Consider the following 19,410-nt stretch of genomic DNA (forward strand, 5'->3'; position numbering starts at 1 on the left):
TTTGCACATGAAAATCTGAGAACCTGGTACTCGCTTACTGGACCTCAGGCCACAGTGTACCTAAGAATCACCTCAGGACATTTGTTAAGCAGGTTTTAAACCTTAATCCACAGATTCTGATTTTAACAACCCCCCCCAGGTGATTCTGATGTGGGAGATCCGTGGACCACAATCTGCGTGGCACTTCTGTGCATTTCTGGAACATGGTGCACCCCTGAATGAGAGTGCGTCTTTTGCACATGCTGTTCCTCTCCCTGGGGGGGTCCTCTGTTCCCTGCTCTCCACCAGGTGCGGTCAGGCTCCCTCTCCGTTGCGTACCCATAGTGCTTACCATTACGCATAGCATTATGCTATGGTTATTGATTTAAGCCTCTCTCCCCCACACCGTACCGGAGGTTCTGGAAGGGCAGGGATCTTGTCGGGGTACCCGTGGTCTCTGGCACGCATCAAATCTCAATTATGTGTTTGGAATAAGCGACACCATCTACTGAAGCCCAAGGGAGGTTCTGATTTGCATAAGGTCGTACAACTCGATAATTAAAGATGTCCGTCTTCCAGCCACATCCCCCGGATTTCCCTCTCACAGATCGGAACTCTAAGGCTGAGGGAAGGGAGAGGACAGGCTTTCTAAGTCCTGGCCTCCCAGCCTTGGGTTTCAAGGCGCTTCTTCCACAGAGAGTCCACAGTGACAGCTGAAACCCTTCCCCCCACAACCCCACACATATTGGTGAACCCCAATACTCGGACCAAGAAGGAAGATGGAGTTCGCTATGTGGCCTAGAAATAAAGGGAAGAAGGGGGGACTCCATCAAGTGGGAAGGTTGTCCTAACCCTGCTCACGAGCACCTGCTTTGGTGTGAAATCTTTAGAGCCAAGAAGATTCTTAAGACTTCACCTGGCCACACCTGCCCATCTCCTCCCCGCCTTGATGAGTTTCAGCTCAAGCCACAACTGCTGGAGTGCAGAGCCTGAGCCTCTGGTTCCTGGGCTGGAGTGCTCAAAGCCTTACCCCCCTTGCCAGGCCGCCGTGACCATGAACCGTGACCACGGACACAGGGCCACTTCGATGCAGAGAACATACGGTAGTGTCAGGTCCTACGACAGATCTCCACATCATGACTTTGGCCTCATGGGAACAACTTGCCCCCAGACTTGGGCACCCAGGGCCACTGTTCCTTTGAATGATGCAGGAGTGTCCCGAGCTAGTGCCCTCAGCCCTGGTCCTCAAGACTCTTCTCTGTGAGTTGCCCACAGTGAGCCTGAGGGGCCCTTGCAGAGAACCCAGGATGTCTCTGAACCTGGGACCCCTGGGGGGATATTTACCTTATGAAACCCAGCTGCTGGCAGGTCTTCTCTGAGTAGGAGTCATTCCAGCTGTCACTGCAGATGGGGAGCCACTGATGGGAGGACCCGGAGTAGACTTTAAGCAGAGACTTGTCCCAGTCAAACCTCACTGCCGGGCAGGAAAAGGGCAGAGCGGGCTCTCAGCACCCGGTTCTTGAGGAATGTCTGAGTTGGGCTCTGAGATGCTCTTGTCCTGGGGCTCCTCGCTATGGCCTGGGGAACATCTGGGAGCCAGAGCCAGGAGGTAATGACCACAGGCCAGGGCTCAGGAGCCCAGGACACTCAGTAAAGGCAGAGCCAAGGTAGGGGCCGGGGCAGGGCAGAGAGCTCTCTCTGCAACAGGACCCAGGGGACCAGTGCTGGGAAAAGGGCTGAGCACTGCCAGGAGCCTTTGCCCCAAGAGGGCAGCGGCATGCCCGAACAAGAGAGTGGCAAGGGTAATAAGGCCTGTGATCTGAGGGCAGCTCTGGACCCCACATCGGCCTCCAGCTGGAGTAGCTCTATTTTACCTGCTACTTGGGAGTGGGCAGATTCTAAGAACCACTAATCTTGTCCAGTTCCCTCATTTCACAACTTAGGGAAATGAAGCCCAGAGATGGTAAGTGACTTGCCTGAGTCACACAGCACTCAAAGCCAGGTTTCAGACCCAATTCTACTATCACTAGAACCCAGGTCTTCCGACTCTCTGTGCATTGCCTCCAATTTGAGCTGATATGCAGTTTGCAGTCACCAGTCATCAGAGTGCATGCACACACACACACACACACACACACACACACACACACTCAGGCACACATGCACCCATGCCCAGCACCCTTACCGCAGCCCAGCTCATCACTCCGCAGTTTACAGTCCACGATCCCATCACAGCGCACAGCATGGATGGGGCAGCTCTCCACTGGTTCCTTGTACTTGATCCCTGTGTGGCCCCGCCAGAAATAGACTGGAAGACAACGAAGCAGACAGCCGGGTCACTGCCAACCCCAGGTGGACAAGACACTGAGCAGCCCGAGGCCCTGGGGGTTCTGAGACACCGACCTGCAATCCCTCTTGGACTCTGGGGCTCTCTTCCCCCATCTGTATGGAGAAAAAGGCTGCTCAGAAATGCTCCAGAATGCTCCGGAAAGCTCCTGCAAGCAGGGCAGCACCAGGCGGATTCGAGCAGCCACCCAGAGAGAGAGAGAGAAAGAGAGGGAGGGACAACAAAGGAGGGAAAGGTGGAGGTGGGTACGGCTTGGGAGCTCCCGTGCCCTACATGGGCCAGATTGGCAACCAGAGAAAGCCCTCCTCCAGAATCCCAGAGCCCCCTCTCAGAGCCCCTCTGGCATATCCCTTCTTCTCTGTGCTCTGCAGGTCATAGCAGAGAAATTTGTCTCCGCCGTCCAGACACACAAGCACTCCCCATGCTGTCTGCTCGAAAGCTGTTCCTTCGGTCTCAAATCTCCTGGATTTTCCTTCTCCTTCCCCTCCCCTACACAAGGGATGTCTCCTTCGATCAGCTCCTGCCCCATTACTTGTCTTTATAAATGTCTTTCCTCTCAAAGAGCAAATCTAGATGGCTGATTCCCAAATGTACAAGCTTTGCAAACTATGAAAGTCAGCCTCATGACTCCCTGCGTCTGGAACACTGACCTCTCCTCAAACTAGGGATCCCATCCCTCCTGCCTGGAGACATCTTCCCTTGGGTGCCCAAGAAACCTGAGTTTTAACTCCTCACCCTGCCCCTCATCCTCAGCTTGATCCCCCACTGCTCCCGCCTGCCCTACCATGCGCTAGGTCACCCAGGGCGAAGGTCACCCTTGTGTGTCTGCTCCTTCCAGACCCAGACACCAGTGCCCGCTGGGCCACATGTGGAGGGGCCCCCCTGATGGTCAGTGGACCTCAGGACATGTGGTGAAACCACACTGTGACTCTATGGTGGGGGCGCCCTTAGATGCTAACTCAGTCCTCCATGGGTCATTCCCACCTGCTCTCCCATGACTGCCAGGGGGTCCCTAGAGCAGTGCCCTGTCGGGGAGGGGCAGGAGAAGCCGGGCAGCATGTCCTGGCTTATGGTCCACATGCATACCATGTGGCAGGCACCGTGCTGAGGACGCCCTTATGAGCATGACAATGATGCCATCACCTTGTCAGGCAGGTGGGGACACCGAGGCTGGGGAAGTTAATTAATTTGCTGCAGTCCCCCAGGTGGCAAGTAGCAGAGCCAGGAGGCTCCAGGGGGCCATGCCCTTAACCAGCACACTACCTCCTCCCGTGCCATCCTCTTCCTGGAGCAGCCTGGCCAGCCTGGGTTTCCACATGGTCACCCACCTGGCTTCTCCCCACATCGTGCCACTTCTTCATCAGAAACCTTACTGCCCAACCTGGTGTTTAAAGCTCTCTACCATGTAGCTTGGCCATGCACAGCCAAACAGCCCCCCTGGGATCCCCCAACACTCTTTTCCTCTCTGGCCAAGAGGTCCCTTCCTTCTCCCCACACCGACCTCACCCACCTGCCCCAACATTTCCTGCAGGAGCTCATTCCACTCAGACACCCTATCCACATGCTGTCTCCTCCTCCAGCCTGTCTCCTGGACCTTTCTGAGCTGTCCCCTACCACCCTGGCCCACACAGCTGTCACCTCTTCCTGATGGTCCCATCTGGCCTTAATTATTGCCAGCCAGGTCCCTAAGGAGATCGGAATCTCTCCGAGGACAGGGTGGCTGGAGGTGTGCTCCCCTTCTGCCCCCTTCTGAGGTTCCCCACTGTGCTGGGCCCGTGCCGAACCCCAGAACACTCTATCCTATTGTCCAAAATGCCCAAGAGACTTTCCTTAATCCATCTTTATATGTTTTTTTAAAAAATAAGTAGCATTTAGAGATTTTTGTGCTGGGCCCTGGGCCATTCTGTCATTTATGGCTCCAAACCCAGTGACATCTTTATGAGTGCTGACGGGGCTGGTAGTAAGTCAAGTGCACTGAAGGAACTGAATCCCATTAGAAGATGCAGAAACGGAGCTCAGAGTGGTTAGCTAACTCTCCCAAGCAAGACGCACAGGAAGGAGCGAGGATGAGGCCCAAGCCCGGTTCCCCCTAACCCAGCAGCCTCAAAGGGGCCTGGAGGCACCGTGGCCCACAGCCTTTTGCAGGAGTGGGGCAGGGTAGCCAGCTGCGTGTGTGTTCCCCTCTCCCGTCTCCCTGTAGCGTGCCCCCATCAGCGGACCCCATTCCTCCCGACCATGACCGGAGCCTGCCCCTGCTCCTTCTGTTAAACTCACGGAGAATGATGAGGGACACCACGAGGGCGATGAGGAGGAGGACACATCCGATGAGCGGCAGCCGCTTCCGGCCCTCCTGCCAGGTGAACTTGGGCAGGTTGATACCTAGGAGTGGGGCAGCACCAGGGGAGGGTAAGGTTGCTGGAGAGGGGTCCGGGGCAGGGGAGGAGGGGAAGGGAACAGGCTGGCCCAGAAGGGGCCCGTGGGGACCTCCCCACTCCAGAATATGACCCCACCCCACCAGATACAGACAGCTTGCTTTAACGGAGCATCTCCTATGGGCCAGCCAGGCACTGGCAAGTGCTCTCGTAGGGAATTCTCACGGCAATCATGTGAGCTGGGTGTTATCGTGCTTATTTTATAGATGAGGAAACTGAGACTAATGAAAGTGAAAGAACTTGCTCGAGGTTACTTGGCGAGTGAACAGGAGAGCAGGCAGTCAAATGAAGTGTGTCTCATTCCAAAGGCCACCACACCAGAGTGCCTCACCAGCCGGAGAGGGCAAGACTGGGAGAGGGGCCCCAAGCATGGGATGGTGGGGACGGTCTGAAGTCTACAACTGGATGAGGCAACGCTGGGATGGACAGACACACTGTCTTGTTAGGGGCAGAGCCAGCCCCAAGGCCCAGCTGGCAGCTCTGATTTCCAGCCCCTGAACCAGATAAGCCAGTTTGGAAAGATGGGGCCCGAGAGTGCCTGGTCAGAATCCATTTCCTCCATTTCCTCCCATAGATGGGTCCATGATCAATCAGGACCCTGCTCCAAGGCAGACCCGGGCCTCCCAGCAGACCTGTGGGGCAGCCTAAGGAAAGAACCCCAGTCCCCAACCAGAGTCCTCGCTCTCGAAATCTGAACTCTGACCCACACTGTGCAGCCTCCAAAGTTACAGCTGCTGGGTTGGTCCTGGTTCCTTCTCCCCTACGCCCCTGGCTCCAATTTTCCACTGTCTTGGGTTTACATGGAATGACCCCTTTCTGCCCCCACCTCCCCAGGCCCCCCACTGCCTGCCCCTGACTACTCCCCTGCCTCCCTGCTCCTCTTGCTTTTTTTGCATTTTTTTCCCTGAAGTGTCCCCCCTTACCTGGGCTCTCCCCAGTGGTCCTCGTGGCTGGTGCTGACCTGGCAGGAGATGTCCGGATGGGCACGGCGCCCACTGGTGTTGCTCTAACAAGATATACTCTTGTCGGAGAGGATGTCGTGGAGGCTGACCTGGCAGATGATGACCTGGAAGGGGACGCCCGGGCCGGGGGCGTGCCAGCTGGAGACACCAGGGCTGGGGACGTGCCGGCTGGAGATGCCCGGGCTGGAGATGCCCGGGCTGGAGATGTCCTTGCCGGGGAAGCATTCTGAAAGCAGAGTGAAGGGCATCCCTCAGGCTGCTCCCCTGAGAACGCACCCAGCTGTCAGCCCTGCTGAGCCAAGAGATACTTGCCCTGGGGCAAGCAGCTAGGTGGGGAACAAAGCCCGCCCCCCAAGCATGTGAGAAGAGAGTGTCCTGGGGTGCAGCACCGGTTCGAAGAGCCTGCCCCGCCCCCAGCTCCCCATGGTCTCTCCCTATCACGGGGACCTGTGGAGGTGGGCAGAGGGCAATGGGCCATCTGCCTGGGGCTTGGGGGGCCCTTGCTTTGGCTACATGTGTCTAAGGACCTGCCCTCTGAGGGTGGCTCAAGGAGATGTGATCCCCAGAGGCAGAAGTGATGGCCCTTTCACTCCCACTCCCCCCACACCACAGCCCTTTCCTCTTCTGTGCACCAGACTTCTAAAACGCCATTCTTACTACGAGCTGTCGTTCAAGGGTGACTAGCTCTGCTTAAGAAGAGCCCTGACCTGCCTTGCAGCCCACCATTCTCAGTAACACCAGACTTGTCTCGCTCACTTGTGCACCTGCACACACGCACGTGCATTTGCTCACCAGTGCACCGGGGCAACTGGAGAGGCAAAATCAGAAGAAGGTACGGGTGGGGTAGGAGCGCACCACTCTTGGGCAAGATCCTTAACCCAACTCGGCTGAGGGAGGAGTGGTCCGCTCACATCGATTCAGCACTCCCGTGGGTGCTTAGAGAGGACTTCACATGCTCCGAGAGCTTTATATGTATTCACCCACTTAGTCCTCAGGACAGAATCACTCCCATTTTGCACACGGGAGACGGAAGCAGAGCTGGAAAGGGGCAGGGCCAGAGTGTGAGTCCAGAAAGCCGGGCTCAGGGAGCAGCTCAACCACGAGGCTTTGCTGCCTCTCTGAGGAGGGACGCAGTTGATAACGCAGCAGCTGGCCTTACTAGGCAATCTGTGAATGCTGATAAGTTCCTTCCTGGCAAGTGGAGCTTTTGGGGTGCTTTACACCTAAGAGAGAGCCAGTGGGCAGTCAGGGCGGGCAGGAAGTCTGGTGGGGCTTCCCAGGCCCTGTCACTGCCTTCTGGCCCCTTATACCATCTCCACCTCTTCAGGCCCCTCCAGAAGTCCCAGAGGCAGCAGGGGGGATCTGGGAATGCGCTGGCCCCAGGGCCACATCTGACCCTCGTCATCATTTCCGCTGAGCGCTGTCTGGCCCCTGAGGAGGGCAGTCTGGGAACGGGAGCAGCAGGGATGGTGAGGGCGGCTCACCTGTGCTGGGGACCCCATGCTGGGGGCATGGTCGGCAGGGCTTTGTGGAGGACACAGGCTCTGGACCCCTGGCATTGGTTTCCATCCCTCCCCTGCCCCTGTGCTAACACTGGACATTATTAGTAAGCAAAGCAGGTAAGAAAAAGTCCTCCTCATTTGAACATCAGCCCAAGTCAACACTATCATCCCTACCAGGCAAGGGTTTCTTGTTTGGTTTTGTTTTAATTGTTTTAAACTCCCTTTTCTAAGAGTCAGAGGTAATGGATTTGGTCACTTCCTCGCTGTTCTGGAGGCTACAAGATGAATTCAAGAAGGAATCTCGAGTCCCTAACCATGCTCGGCTTACCCCCGGCTGGGACCAGGAGCCATGATCCCAGGGAGTTGCTAGGTTTCTTGATGGATGTGAGTAAATACACGTGGGTCCAGGTGTCCCAGCCAGCTGAGCAGGGACACACATGTGTGTGATTAGGGACCTGAAAGGCAGCTGTCACTGCTGCTGACCCAGCTGAACCAGAGCTCAGATTCCCCCTCTCACCCCCAACCTCTAGAGACTAGATTCCCCTAAAGTGAAGACAGGCGAGCCCCTAGTTGCTCCAAGGGGACCAGGACTGGGGCTGGGGGCAGGGAGAGGTGGTGAGGATGTGTGGAAATATAGCACCCATCAGCTGCTAGCATTGGCTTCGGAGTCAGGCAGACCTGGGTCTGCATCCTGTACCGAGCAGTGTGACCTTCGGCAAGACACTTAACCTTTTTTCTTTTTCTTAATCTATAGAATGGGACTAATAACCCTGAGGATTTGATGAGATAAAATGGGAAATGCTTTGCCTATGTGTGGCACAAAGCATCTGGGCAGGAAATGATCGCCTCCCTCCATCTTTGCATTGGCCCACACAACACCCCCCTGCCGGAAATTTAACAGCCCTGGGGCATGACCAGAGGGTTGAAAGGTGGTGGGAGCTCATCTTAGGGAGAAAAGTGGGTGCTGGACAAAGGCCAGACTAAGGTCCTTCAATGAGAGCGAAAAACCCAGGCTGTGTAGACTCTGTGCTTCCAGCCAATGATGGCCCAAGGCTTGTCCCCTGCCCGGGACCCTGGCACTGGGCACCTCAAATGGCCTGCCAGCCTTCCCTCCCTGCTGTGCTCACACCATAACCCTTCCCCACCCTGGGGGGCACACTCCCACTACAGGATACCTTCAAATAATAATTCACATACCAGTTCACAAGGTACGGCACTTGAGAATTTACAATAAACTTCACGTCTGTGGTTTCATGAGGTCCTCACTCCAAACCTGAGAGTTTGGTGTATTTATTTATTTACTTAAAGATTCTATTTATTTATTTATTTGAGAGAGAGAATGAAGGTGGGGAGGGTCAGAGGGAGAAGCAGACTCCCCACTGAGCAGGAAGCCCAGTGCCAGACTCGATCCGGGACTCCAGAATCATGACCTGAGCCGAAGGCAGTCACTTCACCAACTGAGCCACCCAGGCACCCGAGTTTGGTGTTTTTAGAAGCCTGTTTTACAGATGAGGAAACCAAGTCTCAGGTCTCAGATTGCCCAGAATCCCACACTCGGGATGCTGCCCCAAGCCTGCGTGTGTCTGAGTCCCCTGCCCTCTGAGGTCGGCAGCAAGAAGCCCTGCCACAGTCTTCTCCAGGCCCCTGTACTCCAGTGCTCATTCTGCATTTGTGACACGGCCTGAGAACTGGGACCTGGGGCCTGGCGGGTTGGGAGCACCCTGGGGAGCCTGGCGGTGGGGACAATGGTTCTACAGTGATCTCGGTCTTATGGAACTTTCTCATGGGCATCACAGGTGGGTCCTGGGGCCTGCCAGGACCTGGTGGAGTCTGGGAACAGGAGAGGCAGCATGCCAGGCTCACACACTCTTCAGCAGGAGACTCTGGGCCAGAGACTCCACCTCTTTATGCCTCCATTTCCTTATCTGTAAGGTGAACCAATCGCCCTGCTTCCTAGCAGCGTAGTAAAAGATGCTATATGTACAGGAAGGGCTTGGTGACCATGAGCTGTGACAGTGGGTGTTGAAGTAGAAAAAACTGTGTTCAAATATGACTGCATCCATTTCTGAATGCACTGCCCTGGGCAAGTAAGGGAATACTTTAGTCTGTCTCCATTCATGTAAGATGGGACTGACCTTGCCTCCTTTCCCCATAACTGCAGAATAAACACAGAAGAGCCTGGTCTATGAATGTGTGTCACACACACACACACACACACACACACACACACACACACACACACACACATATCTATGAATGTGTGTGAAAGGTGGTAGCCCATTAGGCACTTAGCTTGATCCCGTTTCAAACTCATCACAGGCCTCTATGGCTGGTACTATCAGTCCCATTTTATAGATTTTGAAACTGAGGCCCTGGGAGGTTAAGAACATGCCAAACTCACCTCTTGGGGCTGAGTGACAGGGCTTGTATCCTGATCAGGCCTCCTAGGAGCAAGTAGAGTCTGGACCCACAGTATCACGAGAGTCCCCAGTAACCTTCTTCACTTCCTTGAGGCTGACAGCATGCAAAGAGCTTCCATACCCATTATTTCCTGTGGTTCTCCCAGGGCCGCGCTATCAAGGATGGAAGGAACTATGACCCCCAACCTCTCCTTGAGGAAACCAGGGTGCAGAGGACTAAACAGCATGCCCAGAGCCCCTGAACTGATTGGCAGGCTTGTAGGGACTTAACACAACCTTCTGATTCACATTCAAGAGCTCAGGCTGTCCCCACCAGAGCAGGGCTCCATGGCCCTGGTCCTGGTACTGCTTCACTGTGGCAGGAACAAAGGGGTCCACAGCAGGCAGAGGCCCCAAGGGAGATGGTGGAAAGGCTAGGGGAAGGTAGGAACAGTGGGAGGGAGTTAGAACAGAGGGGTAGCTGGTGAGGGGCAGGCAAGGTGGGAAGCTCAGGGCAGCCAGAAAGACAGAGGGGAGGCCTCCAGACCTTGCTCAGCCCTCTCCCTAATGCTGGTTCCACCTGTACATAGTTCCCAATGTGCCCACCCATGGCCTTGGCCTATAGGAAGCAGGGAGGAGGGTGTCTGGGGAGGTCAGCTGGGGTCCAGGCAGAAGAAGCCCCTGGGTCCCTCTTCTGAGTCTAGAGGGAGATGGGGCAATGTAAAGTGGGACTCATGTTGGGTATGAAAGGGGTAAGTCCCCAGACAGACTCTAAAGGTGCTACCTCCAAGACTCAACCCGTGTCAAGTCTTCCCAGGGCTGGGGAGGGGGCTGTGGATGCACAGGGGAGGCAAGGCATTGGGGTAGACAGGGCCATATCCAAGAAAGAGCTGGAGGCTGTGCAGGGCCTGGTCTCCATAGAGCAAGCACTCTTGTGTTACAGACAAGATTTGGGCCCCAAGGCCAGGGCAAGAGAAGAGGCCTGACCGCAAGGCTAGGGGAACCATGAACCCCAGCAGGATGGACGGGCAGCCCCAAGACCAGAGGAAAGCAGCCTCTACAGTGAGGCCATCTGCCTCAGCCCCTTGACTCTGAACCTCAATCCAGACCATCCCTGGATGCTGGGAAGAGCCCCCCTTTTCAGGGAGCACTAGAAAAGATTCCACAGCCACCCCTTCCCCATTCATGGCCTGCCACCCCCACCTGCTGGAAGTTCTTCCTGATGTCTAACCTACTAGAGCAGTAGCTCATTTCCCTTCCTCAATCCTTGGAGAGCAACTGCTACGATTCCAGCCTCCCTCGTGGAGGCCTGGTCACACCCTCAGAGCAGATGCCTTGAGTAGGTAGGGAAGAGGGTAGGAGGAGACTTCTTGCCCAGAACCCCAAGATGCAAGGGGCTGAGCCCAAACCAGAACCAGCCCAACTCCTGGCCTTTGCCAGTGAACAGAAGACCTGACAATGGAACTCAGATGACCAAGTCCAGGATACCCATGACCCGCCTGCTGGTGAAAGGCCCCTCAGCCCATCTGGGGACAGTGGACAGGACAAAGCCAGGCGGGTGGGTGATTCTGGACCATTTCCCTGGCCAAGCACTGCCAATCATTCTTTCCTGGCCCTGCCTCTCCTCTGCGCCAGCCTCTACGGTGGGCTCCGGGGTTCCCCATGGGGTAATACATTCATAGCCCTCACGGCATCGCAGACCAGCCTATACACCAGGCAGTCATGACCCCCACCTGCCTGTGCTTTGCATTCCGCAGGGGCCCCTACACGCAACAGGTCCCCCGAGGTGCTCTGGGACAGCAGGTGGCCTGGCTGGAAGGCAGGCCACACAGGGATCTGCAGGGAGGCAGTGAGCAATGGGCCAGACAGAGAGCTGGGCAGAGCAGTCCCTGGCTCTGGGGCGCTCTCCAAGCACTTTCCTGAACAGGAGTCGATCGAATTATTATTCCCATTTTACAGTCAAGGAAGTAGAGGCCTAAAACATTTGCGTGCTTTCTTCAGAGTCACTTTGGTACATCTTACATCGCAGAATAAAGACTAAAACCCAAGGGCCCTTGTACTGAGGTCATGGTCCTCTCTCCCAGGGCTGCCAGGATGAATGGGACATGTCTATGGTTTCCTGTGGTAGAGTCCGTCCCGTGGGCCCTTACCTGGTGGGGGTGGCACTGAGTGAGCAAGGAGCCTAGTGGTCCTGCCCTTGGCCTCTCTGCTCCTCCTACAGCCCAGCCAGCTGTGCCAAGAGGAGAGGGTTCAGGGATCCTCTGCCGTGCTGAGCCACGCGGTGGCCACCTCCGAGATTGCTCGGTTTCGTGGCTGCTGCCCAGGATTGAGCTCTGGTCTTTGCTTAGAGGCTGTTCTCCAACAATAGGAAGTGGTCTGAATTCCGGGATACAAGCCTCATGGGCCACTCAGAGCCCGTGGCAGGCAGGGAGAAGAACCTGGCTAAAGGCTCCTGCGGGAATGTCCGGTGGGTAGCAGCAGCCGTAACACAACTTCGGGAATCAAGGGCAGGTCCACCAGGGCCCGTTCAAGTCCAGCCAAAGCTGGCAGGGCCTCCCTTCTCTGCCCTGGGCCTTCCCTTCATGCAGCCTGCTCCCCGGGCAGATCACAAGCCGTCAGAGCTAGAAGGAGCTCGAAAACCCTCTATAGAGTTCTGCTTCCTTTATCCTACTGATAAGGTGATGAAGGCCCAGAAAGGCAATGCGACTGGACTAAGGGCACACAGCCAGTTGGGAGCAGAGCTAGTTGGGGCACACAGGGGCACACAGCTAGTTGGGGGCAACGTCATCTTCTGGCTCCTGTCTTTGGGCTCCTGTCCATCACTGTGCTCTCCCAGCGCCCCTTACCAGGCTCCCATGGGGAAGGACTGCTGACCAGACTGGGGCCCCTGTGGCAGCTTCTCTCACCCAGAGACCCTGAGTATCAAGGATGTTTGGAGTGGGGGACATAGGCAGGACCCCAGCCTGACCCCCCGGCATTCTGGACTAGGCAGGAAGAGATGCCCCCAATCCCCACTGGAAGCACTAGAGGGTACCAAGAAAAATCAGGAGCTCCCTTTGGCAGAATCTAAATGGCTATTGTGTTACTGGGATGCTGGGGGAGTTCCTGGGCCATAGCAGGGGAGGCCTGAACCCATTCAACTATGGACCGGCCTGGACTGAACTGGTCGGAACTGGGATGGAGTGGATCATGCTTCTTTCCTGTCCTTATTGCTCAACCCAGGCTTCCCTGTACCTCCAGGTACGCCGGGCTCCCTCCTACTCCCTCCTTCCTGAACCCAGAGAAATTCCATAAATGTAGGCTCCCCTCAGAGCGCAGGCAGACTGCCTAGCACTTCCTTCCACCCTCCTTCCAAACTGGGGAACCCCTGGAATCAAACTGGGCCCCAGAGGCCTCTCTTGCAGGCTTGGGATGCATGGGGGAGTCTGGCTTCTGCTCCTCACCGTGCATGACCTTAAGGACATTTGCATCCCTCTCTGGGCCTTGACTCCCTGATCTGTAAAAGGAAGGGAGCAGACAATCGGCTGTTTTCAAGCAGGGTTCCCGGAGCATGAGAGGTTCCGTGGAAATGCCTCTGGGACCAGGACCACTGGAGCAGGGAAAGGGTCCGGAGTCCTTCACCCCACTTCAAACAGAGAAGACCCACTTGGCAGTTGTGTACAATGCGCTCCACACACGGTTTCGTTTGAACAAAAGAGGCTGCTGCTGCTACAAAGAACTTGGGAATTACTGGCCTGGGCGAGCTCTGATGTTCCTTCTGGTTTACGATGCCTTGTGAAAAAGCCTCGGGGAATCCCCAGAAGCCCAGTGTCAAAACACCTCCTTGTCCATTCATTCGCGTATTCATTCATTCATCTGTTCATTCATCAAAGAGTTTAAAGAACATCAAGGATCTACCGCTGCCAAGCAAACAATCTTTGATCACCCAGGGTCTTGTTGCCTCCATTTCCCCCCACGTGTCTTCTAGGCCCTCGCTGGAGTGGTGACACAGTATAGGGCTGGTACCTCATGGAAGTGCCCTGGACAGTCCTGTCAGAGGAGCCACCCTCCCCGTGGTCCTGCCAGGGTCCTGCCAAAGCCCCGGGCCCCCGGGCCGGCTTCCCTCACACCTCCCCCCAGCACGCTGGCCGCCTGGCTGGGCACAGTCCACCCTGCTGTTGCTGGACCAAGAGGAAGCTGTTCTGCCAAAACAAGACACTTAAGCTAAGTGGCTACTGTTACATCAGCCGGCCTTCCCGCCCAGCACCCCAGCCTGGAGCCCCGTACACACACTCCCACACATTCTTGTTCACATTTGCCAAGTCACAGGGACAATTCGGGGGAGGCAGGGCAGGATGGGCCAGGTGGAAGGTTGCCCAGCACCAATGACAACAGGGAACAGAGAAGTCTCAGGTGAGGGCAGCACGTCTGTAGGGCCGAAGGGCAGGTGCCAAGGGTCCTGAGAGAGCCTGCGCTGTGGGGCTGACAGCACAGTGACCTGAGTCGGTTGATCCGCCCTCGTGGGAACCTACCCACCCCCATCAAGGGTGGGCGCTCACCCACCCAGCCCTGGGACCACCTGCTCCTCTCAAGTCCACAACACCTGTGGTCTTGGACTGATTGAGAATCTGCTCTATTATAAGAAGACCCAGTCAACAATGGATTGTGGCTTTAGCAGTGGGTCCATTGAGTCTCTCTTAAATAAACATGGCACTTCTGTAAGCATTAAGAATGTGATACCTTTGGGAAAAAAACACAGAACTCACACTATTGCTCAAGAGCAAATGCACTTACATAGTGGAATGCACCTGTAATCCCATTCCATACAAGTCCACGGACTGTCGGCAGGAGAAAGCAGTTTGTCCAACCCCCATCTTTGGTAGGTGGAAAAACTCAGGCATGGAGGCATGCCCACATTGTAGAGGAGTCAGGCTTAGACCCCAGGTGATGATGATGGGGGAGGAGGAGGAAAATCTGAAAACTCTGTATCTCTCTCTCTGCTGGATGCTATTTTGAAAGGGTCTTAATTATCATATGATCTCTCTGATATGAGGAATTTGAGAGGGGTGGGTATGGGGGGATAGGGAGGAAAAAATGAAACAAGATGGGACTGGGGAGGGAGACAAACCATAAGAGACTCTTAATCTCGGGACACAAACTGAGGGTTGCTGGGGGGTCGAGGGGAAGGGATAGGGTGGCTGGGTGATGGACAGTGGGGAGGGTATGTGCTATGGTGAGCACTGTGAATTGTGTAAGCCTGATGGTTCACAGACCTGTATCCCTGGGGCAAATAATACATTATATGTTAATAAAAAACAATAAATAAATAATTAAATAAACAAACAAATAAAATTTAAAAAATAAAAATAAAGTAAGAAGGGTCTTATATGTGAAAATCACTATTCTAAGACTCCTTGAAGGAGACACTATCTTTATTCCATTTTACAGATGAAGAAACTGAGGTACAAAGAGGTTGATTTGCCCAAAGTCACGGCTGACCTGGAATCGGTCAGTGTTCTGTCCACATCATGCAGCTTCTCTTTTGAAGACCGAGAAGCTGAGCGCTTTCTGCATCTCCTGTCCAAGGTCCCACCTGAACACCCAACCAGCTTCAACAGGCTTATGTCCCTTGGCTACCATCTTGCTCGCTGCTTTAAGGAACTGAAGGACCAAAACCGCAGTGCACATCTCTCTGCCATGAAACCCTCCGAGAGAAGGCACAGCCACAGACTACCAGTTTCTCCTAGTCTGCTCGTCTTCAGTCTAAAGGACCTGAAGAAATCTGCAGCTAATAAGATTAAGAGCCCCAGGCAGCTCTCCCTGCCCCCACCCTAGGCTCACTATCTTGGAAGGCCTACCTTCAACAAGGGAGTGAATTTAAGAACCTTAAATAATGTGGTTTAAAGTGCTGCTTTAGGGGCGCCTGGGTGGCTCAGTGGGTTAAAGCTTCTACCTTCAGCTCAGGTCATGATCCCGGGGTCCTGGGATCGAGCCCCACGTCGGGCTCTTTGCTCAGAAGGAAGCCTGCTTCCCCCTCTTTCTCTGCCTGCCTTTTTGCCTACTTGTGATCTCTGTCAAATAAATAAATAAAATCTTGAAAAAAAAAATAAAGTGGTGGTTCAGATCTTTCACTCCAAAGTAAGTTAGGACACAGCCTCCCAAACAAAGGAACATGGCACCTAACACACCATTTAACACTTCTTCCATCAGGAATGAAAAGTCTGCTCTCTACTCTCTGACCCTCCTGTGACCTTCCATGTTGGTCCCGAACTTTGGAAAGACAAGCATCCAGGCATATGGCACCTACAGCACCCTGCCCAGGTCTGACCCTACCATCCTTCAGAAAAATCAGCCCTTCTCATCCTTTGTATTTAGAGATCATCAAGTTTAGGCTCCCAGAAAGCCACCAACAAACATGCCTGATGGCTGTGATTGTGGGTTCACCTTCCCCACACCTCAGACAAAACTCTGTTCTGCCCTATGCACTGCCCTTACTGCTCACCAGAGTCTCCAATGAGCCCAGAGGCCTAGGACCAAATGACCCTGGGGAGGTGGAGACAGGAACCAAGGAGGACAGTGCAGAGGTCAAGGGGTAAGTCTGGGAAAGAAAAGTCAAGAAGGGGCTGGAAGAATGGCCGGGAAAATGATGGTAAAATTGGCAGAAACGTATCTGGGGTTCAGAATGGACCACAAGCCTCCTATAAGCCAGAACATAGGCTGAGCCGATCCTTCTCAAACCCAGAGCTGCCCCATCCTTCCCAGAATTTCTGATTCTACTACTTTAGTAAAGAATGAAAGAAGGCAGAGAGAAGTAAAAAGCAAGATGTAAGGATAAGTTAGAGTACAAGAAAAATGTCCCTCCAGAAAGGAAAGCTGAGGCATAGTTAAACAAAATCTCTGGAAGCCTTCACGTGTATAATTGGCTTTTCCACGCAGGGCACTCTAGCTGCTCTCTGCCACCTTCAAGAACAGAAGAGGAAAGGAACCTGAGTTGTGGCAGAAGGAACTATGGTTAGACATAAGGAAGCACTTTCCAAGCACGAATATTATAAAGCCTAAAGGAAGTGACCAAAGAAGATTGAAAAATCCCCTTGAAGATCTTAAATACACATAGAAAGTCAAATTTTCTAAGATGGTCTATGAGTCTAGGGAGGGGGTTAGCCAAGAGTACCTTGAAGGCCAGTTAAAATGGGAAGTTCTGGTGATTTCTCAAGCCAGCAAAAGGGATGATCTAACAGGCGACAGACCAAGAGCCCAAAATTCAGGCACAGCCCTGTGGTACTTCCTGACCAGACCCCGAATCCCAACAGCTCCTCCCAGGGGCCCCTCCTAGAAACCAGGAAAAAAGGAGGCAAGCAATCTCAATCCCTTCAAGGAGCTTCAGTGTGAAAAGGCACATTCGGTTTCCCCCAAAACCTTAGGCACCGAGGTGGCAGCGCCCCACCCATCTCCCAGCCCTATCCCTCCTTCCCCAGCCCTGGGAAGTTCTGGCCCAAGGCCCATGGCCACTCACCCGGCTGCCGTCCCTTTCCATGGTCTCCTGAGGGGTGAAGCTTCCAGGCTCAGCTGATGTCCACGGGAAGAGCCATGTTGGCCCCTGTCTTCCCCGGCATGTGGGGAAAAAGGGGCTGGAAGGCTGAGGGCCAGCCCCCACCAGATGGGGCGGGGAAGCGGGTTGGGCCGTGTGAGGTAATCTCAAGTATAAACAACACCTCAGAACTAGCCAGACCTGTCCCTCTCCCCTGCTCCGAGGCCATCCCAGTTACTCAGCGAATACCAAATACCAAATACCGGGAGCGTGAAGCTACCTTTACTCCTGAAACTGCCCCCACAGAGTCAGCTATGAGGAAAGCAGGGGTTCCGGAATGCTGCTTTCGGAGGGGCATTCTGAGAGGAAAAATGGAGGCCCTGTGTGGACAGTCTTAGACCGGTCAACCTGAGCACCTAAAACAGATGTTCCCAGGGCCCTCTGAGGCAGGACCCTGTTCCCAAACGGAATATCCAAGGCCAGGGACCAGAGCCCCACCCAGGGCAGGACAGTGTCAACCTTCATCTCCAAGGACCACGTGTCCAAATCCCCAAATCAAGGCACATGGCAAAATTTTCATTTTCTGAACTCTATTCTATGAAAACTCTTACCAAAGAAATTAAAATCAAACAACCTCTAATTATACCCATAATGAATTTCCTCTACGGAAAACAATAAAACATTATGAAACAACACATCAAAAGCCAATTAAAATAAAACATACAAGTATCTGAATGGAAACCGTTCTAAGAAACTGTGAGCTGACTCATGGTCCCCCAGCTAGGCCCCGTTCTGATCCTCAGAGTCGAAAGAAACAGGAAGGGCCACCCCTTAGGGGTGCTCAGCACCCCCGAACCCAGCAGAGCTGCTGCTGAGGCGTTTCAGGTGAGCTTTGGGAAGAACTTGTGTGACTGAGCGTTTGGGGGCACGGTGGCCATAGAACGGCAGACTTTTTACAGGTTGGAGGAAGCCCGGAGACCGTCTAGTGCTTCAGTCCTTTCATTTTTTTTTTTTTAAGATTTTATTTATTTATTTGACAGAGATCACAAGCAGGCAGAGAGGCAGGCAGAGAGAGAGGAGGAAGCGGGCTCCCTGCTGAGCAGAGAGCCCGATGCGGAACTCGATCCCAGGACCCTGAGATCATGACCTGAGCCGAAGGCAGAGGCTTTAACCCACTGAGCCACCCAGGCGCCCCCAGTCCTCTCATTTTACCGAACCGACACAAATCACAGGGAGCAAACAGCAGCGACAACAGCGATAACGGGCTGGATTTCCTGCCAAATGCTCAACATAAAGCAACGCCTACCACCTTCATGACAATGCTATCCATCTGTCCTTCACTCCTTGACCCAACAAATCTCCCGGTGCTTCTGATGGGCCTGGCACTGCTCTAGGTGCAGGAGACACAGGGCACAAAGCAGGCAAATACCCCTGTCCAGAGGCACTAGCACTGGGGTAGAGTTGGGCAGACAAAAATAAACAGATAAATGATGACAGATCGATAGATCGATCAATAGATAGATAATAGAACAGTATATGAGAAAGTAAGAAGTGCTACAGAGAAAAAAAGCAGGCAAGGGGAGCAAGAAGACGGGGGGCAAACTTCCAGTCTGAAACAGGGAGGTCAGGGAGCCCTTCACTGGCATGACCCTTGAGCAAAGACTTCAAGGAAGTGACCGCTATTCTCCCCACTTACATGGGAGAAAACAGAAACTTCTAGCTCAGAATGGAAGCTGCCAACTCCAGCTTCAGTTATCTTGAGGGAAAACTAATCCCAAGGCAGAAGGAGGGAGGAGAGAACTTTTGGAGGGCCCAGATAGGGACCCCGGGGTTCTCCAATCCTGAGTTACTTTTGAGGTCACATTCCTGGTTCTCCGAGAGAGCAGGACTTAGCCGCAGGCCACGTCCCCTTCCTGCTGCCTTGACCAGCATGCCATGGCAGAGGGACCACTCCCACATGATCATCTAGTCCTGAGGTGATGCCTCCTCTCTCCAGGGGAGCACCCAGCCCCACTTTGGCCACCAGAGAGAGCTATGAAACCATGGCTGAACCTTGGCATTCATCACTCCATCCCCAGAGAGACCACTGACCTCCCAGGATCACTCTCCATCTTTCTCCCCCAAAGGTCCCACCAACTTCTGGGAAGAGTTCAGACTTGGGGTTCTGGGGCAATGGGAGCAGATGAAAACCCCGACTCGGAGGTCAAGACCAGCTCCATGAACTTGGATGTCTTCAGACTGAACATCTGGAAGGAGACAATGACATGCCAGACCAGAGAATG

At 54.2% G+C, this 19,410-nt stretch overlaps 1 protein-coding gene across 5 annotated transcripts in view; it reads right to left on the minus strand.

Annotated features, from left to right (window-relative positions):
• Window positions 1-17,271, minus strand: part of TMPRSS13 (transmembrane serine protease 13) — a 28,678-nt gene extending 11,407 nt beyond the window's left edge. For 2 of the 5 annotated variants that reach the window (XM_047693386.1, XM_047693385.1), the window contains exons 1-6: window positions 17,114-17,271; window positions 5,682-5,946; window positions 4,601-4,705; window positions 2,383-2,421; window positions 2,165-2,287; window positions 1,324-1,453 (exon numbers count right to left, since the gene is read on the minus strand). In XM_047693386.1, coding sequence (XP_047549342.1) covers window positions 1,324-1,453; window positions 2,165-2,287; window positions 2,383-2,421; window positions 4,601-4,705; window positions 5,682-5,946; window positions 17,114-17,134 — 683 coding nt within the window. In that variant the 5' untranslated portion in view covers window positions 17,135-17,271. Of the gene's footprint in view, window positions 1-1,323; window positions 1,454-2,164; window positions 2,288-2,382; window positions 2,422-4,600; window positions 4,706-5,681; window positions 5,947-13,355; window positions 13,488-17,113 lie in introns of those variants that run through there. The other 3 variants (XM_047693389.1, XM_047693388.1, XM_047693390.1) reach the window with 2 other exon arrangements.
• Between the last annotated feature and the right edge of the window lie 2,139 nt (window positions 17,272-19,410).

Source organism: Lutra lutra, chromosome 10, assembly GCF_902655055.1.
Source record: "Lutra lutra chromosome 10, mLutLut1.2, whole genome shotgun sequence".
In the NCBI taxonomy this organism is placed as follows: domain Eukaryota; kingdom Metazoa; phylum Chordata; class Mammalia; order Carnivora; family Mustelidae; genus Lutra; species Lutra lutra.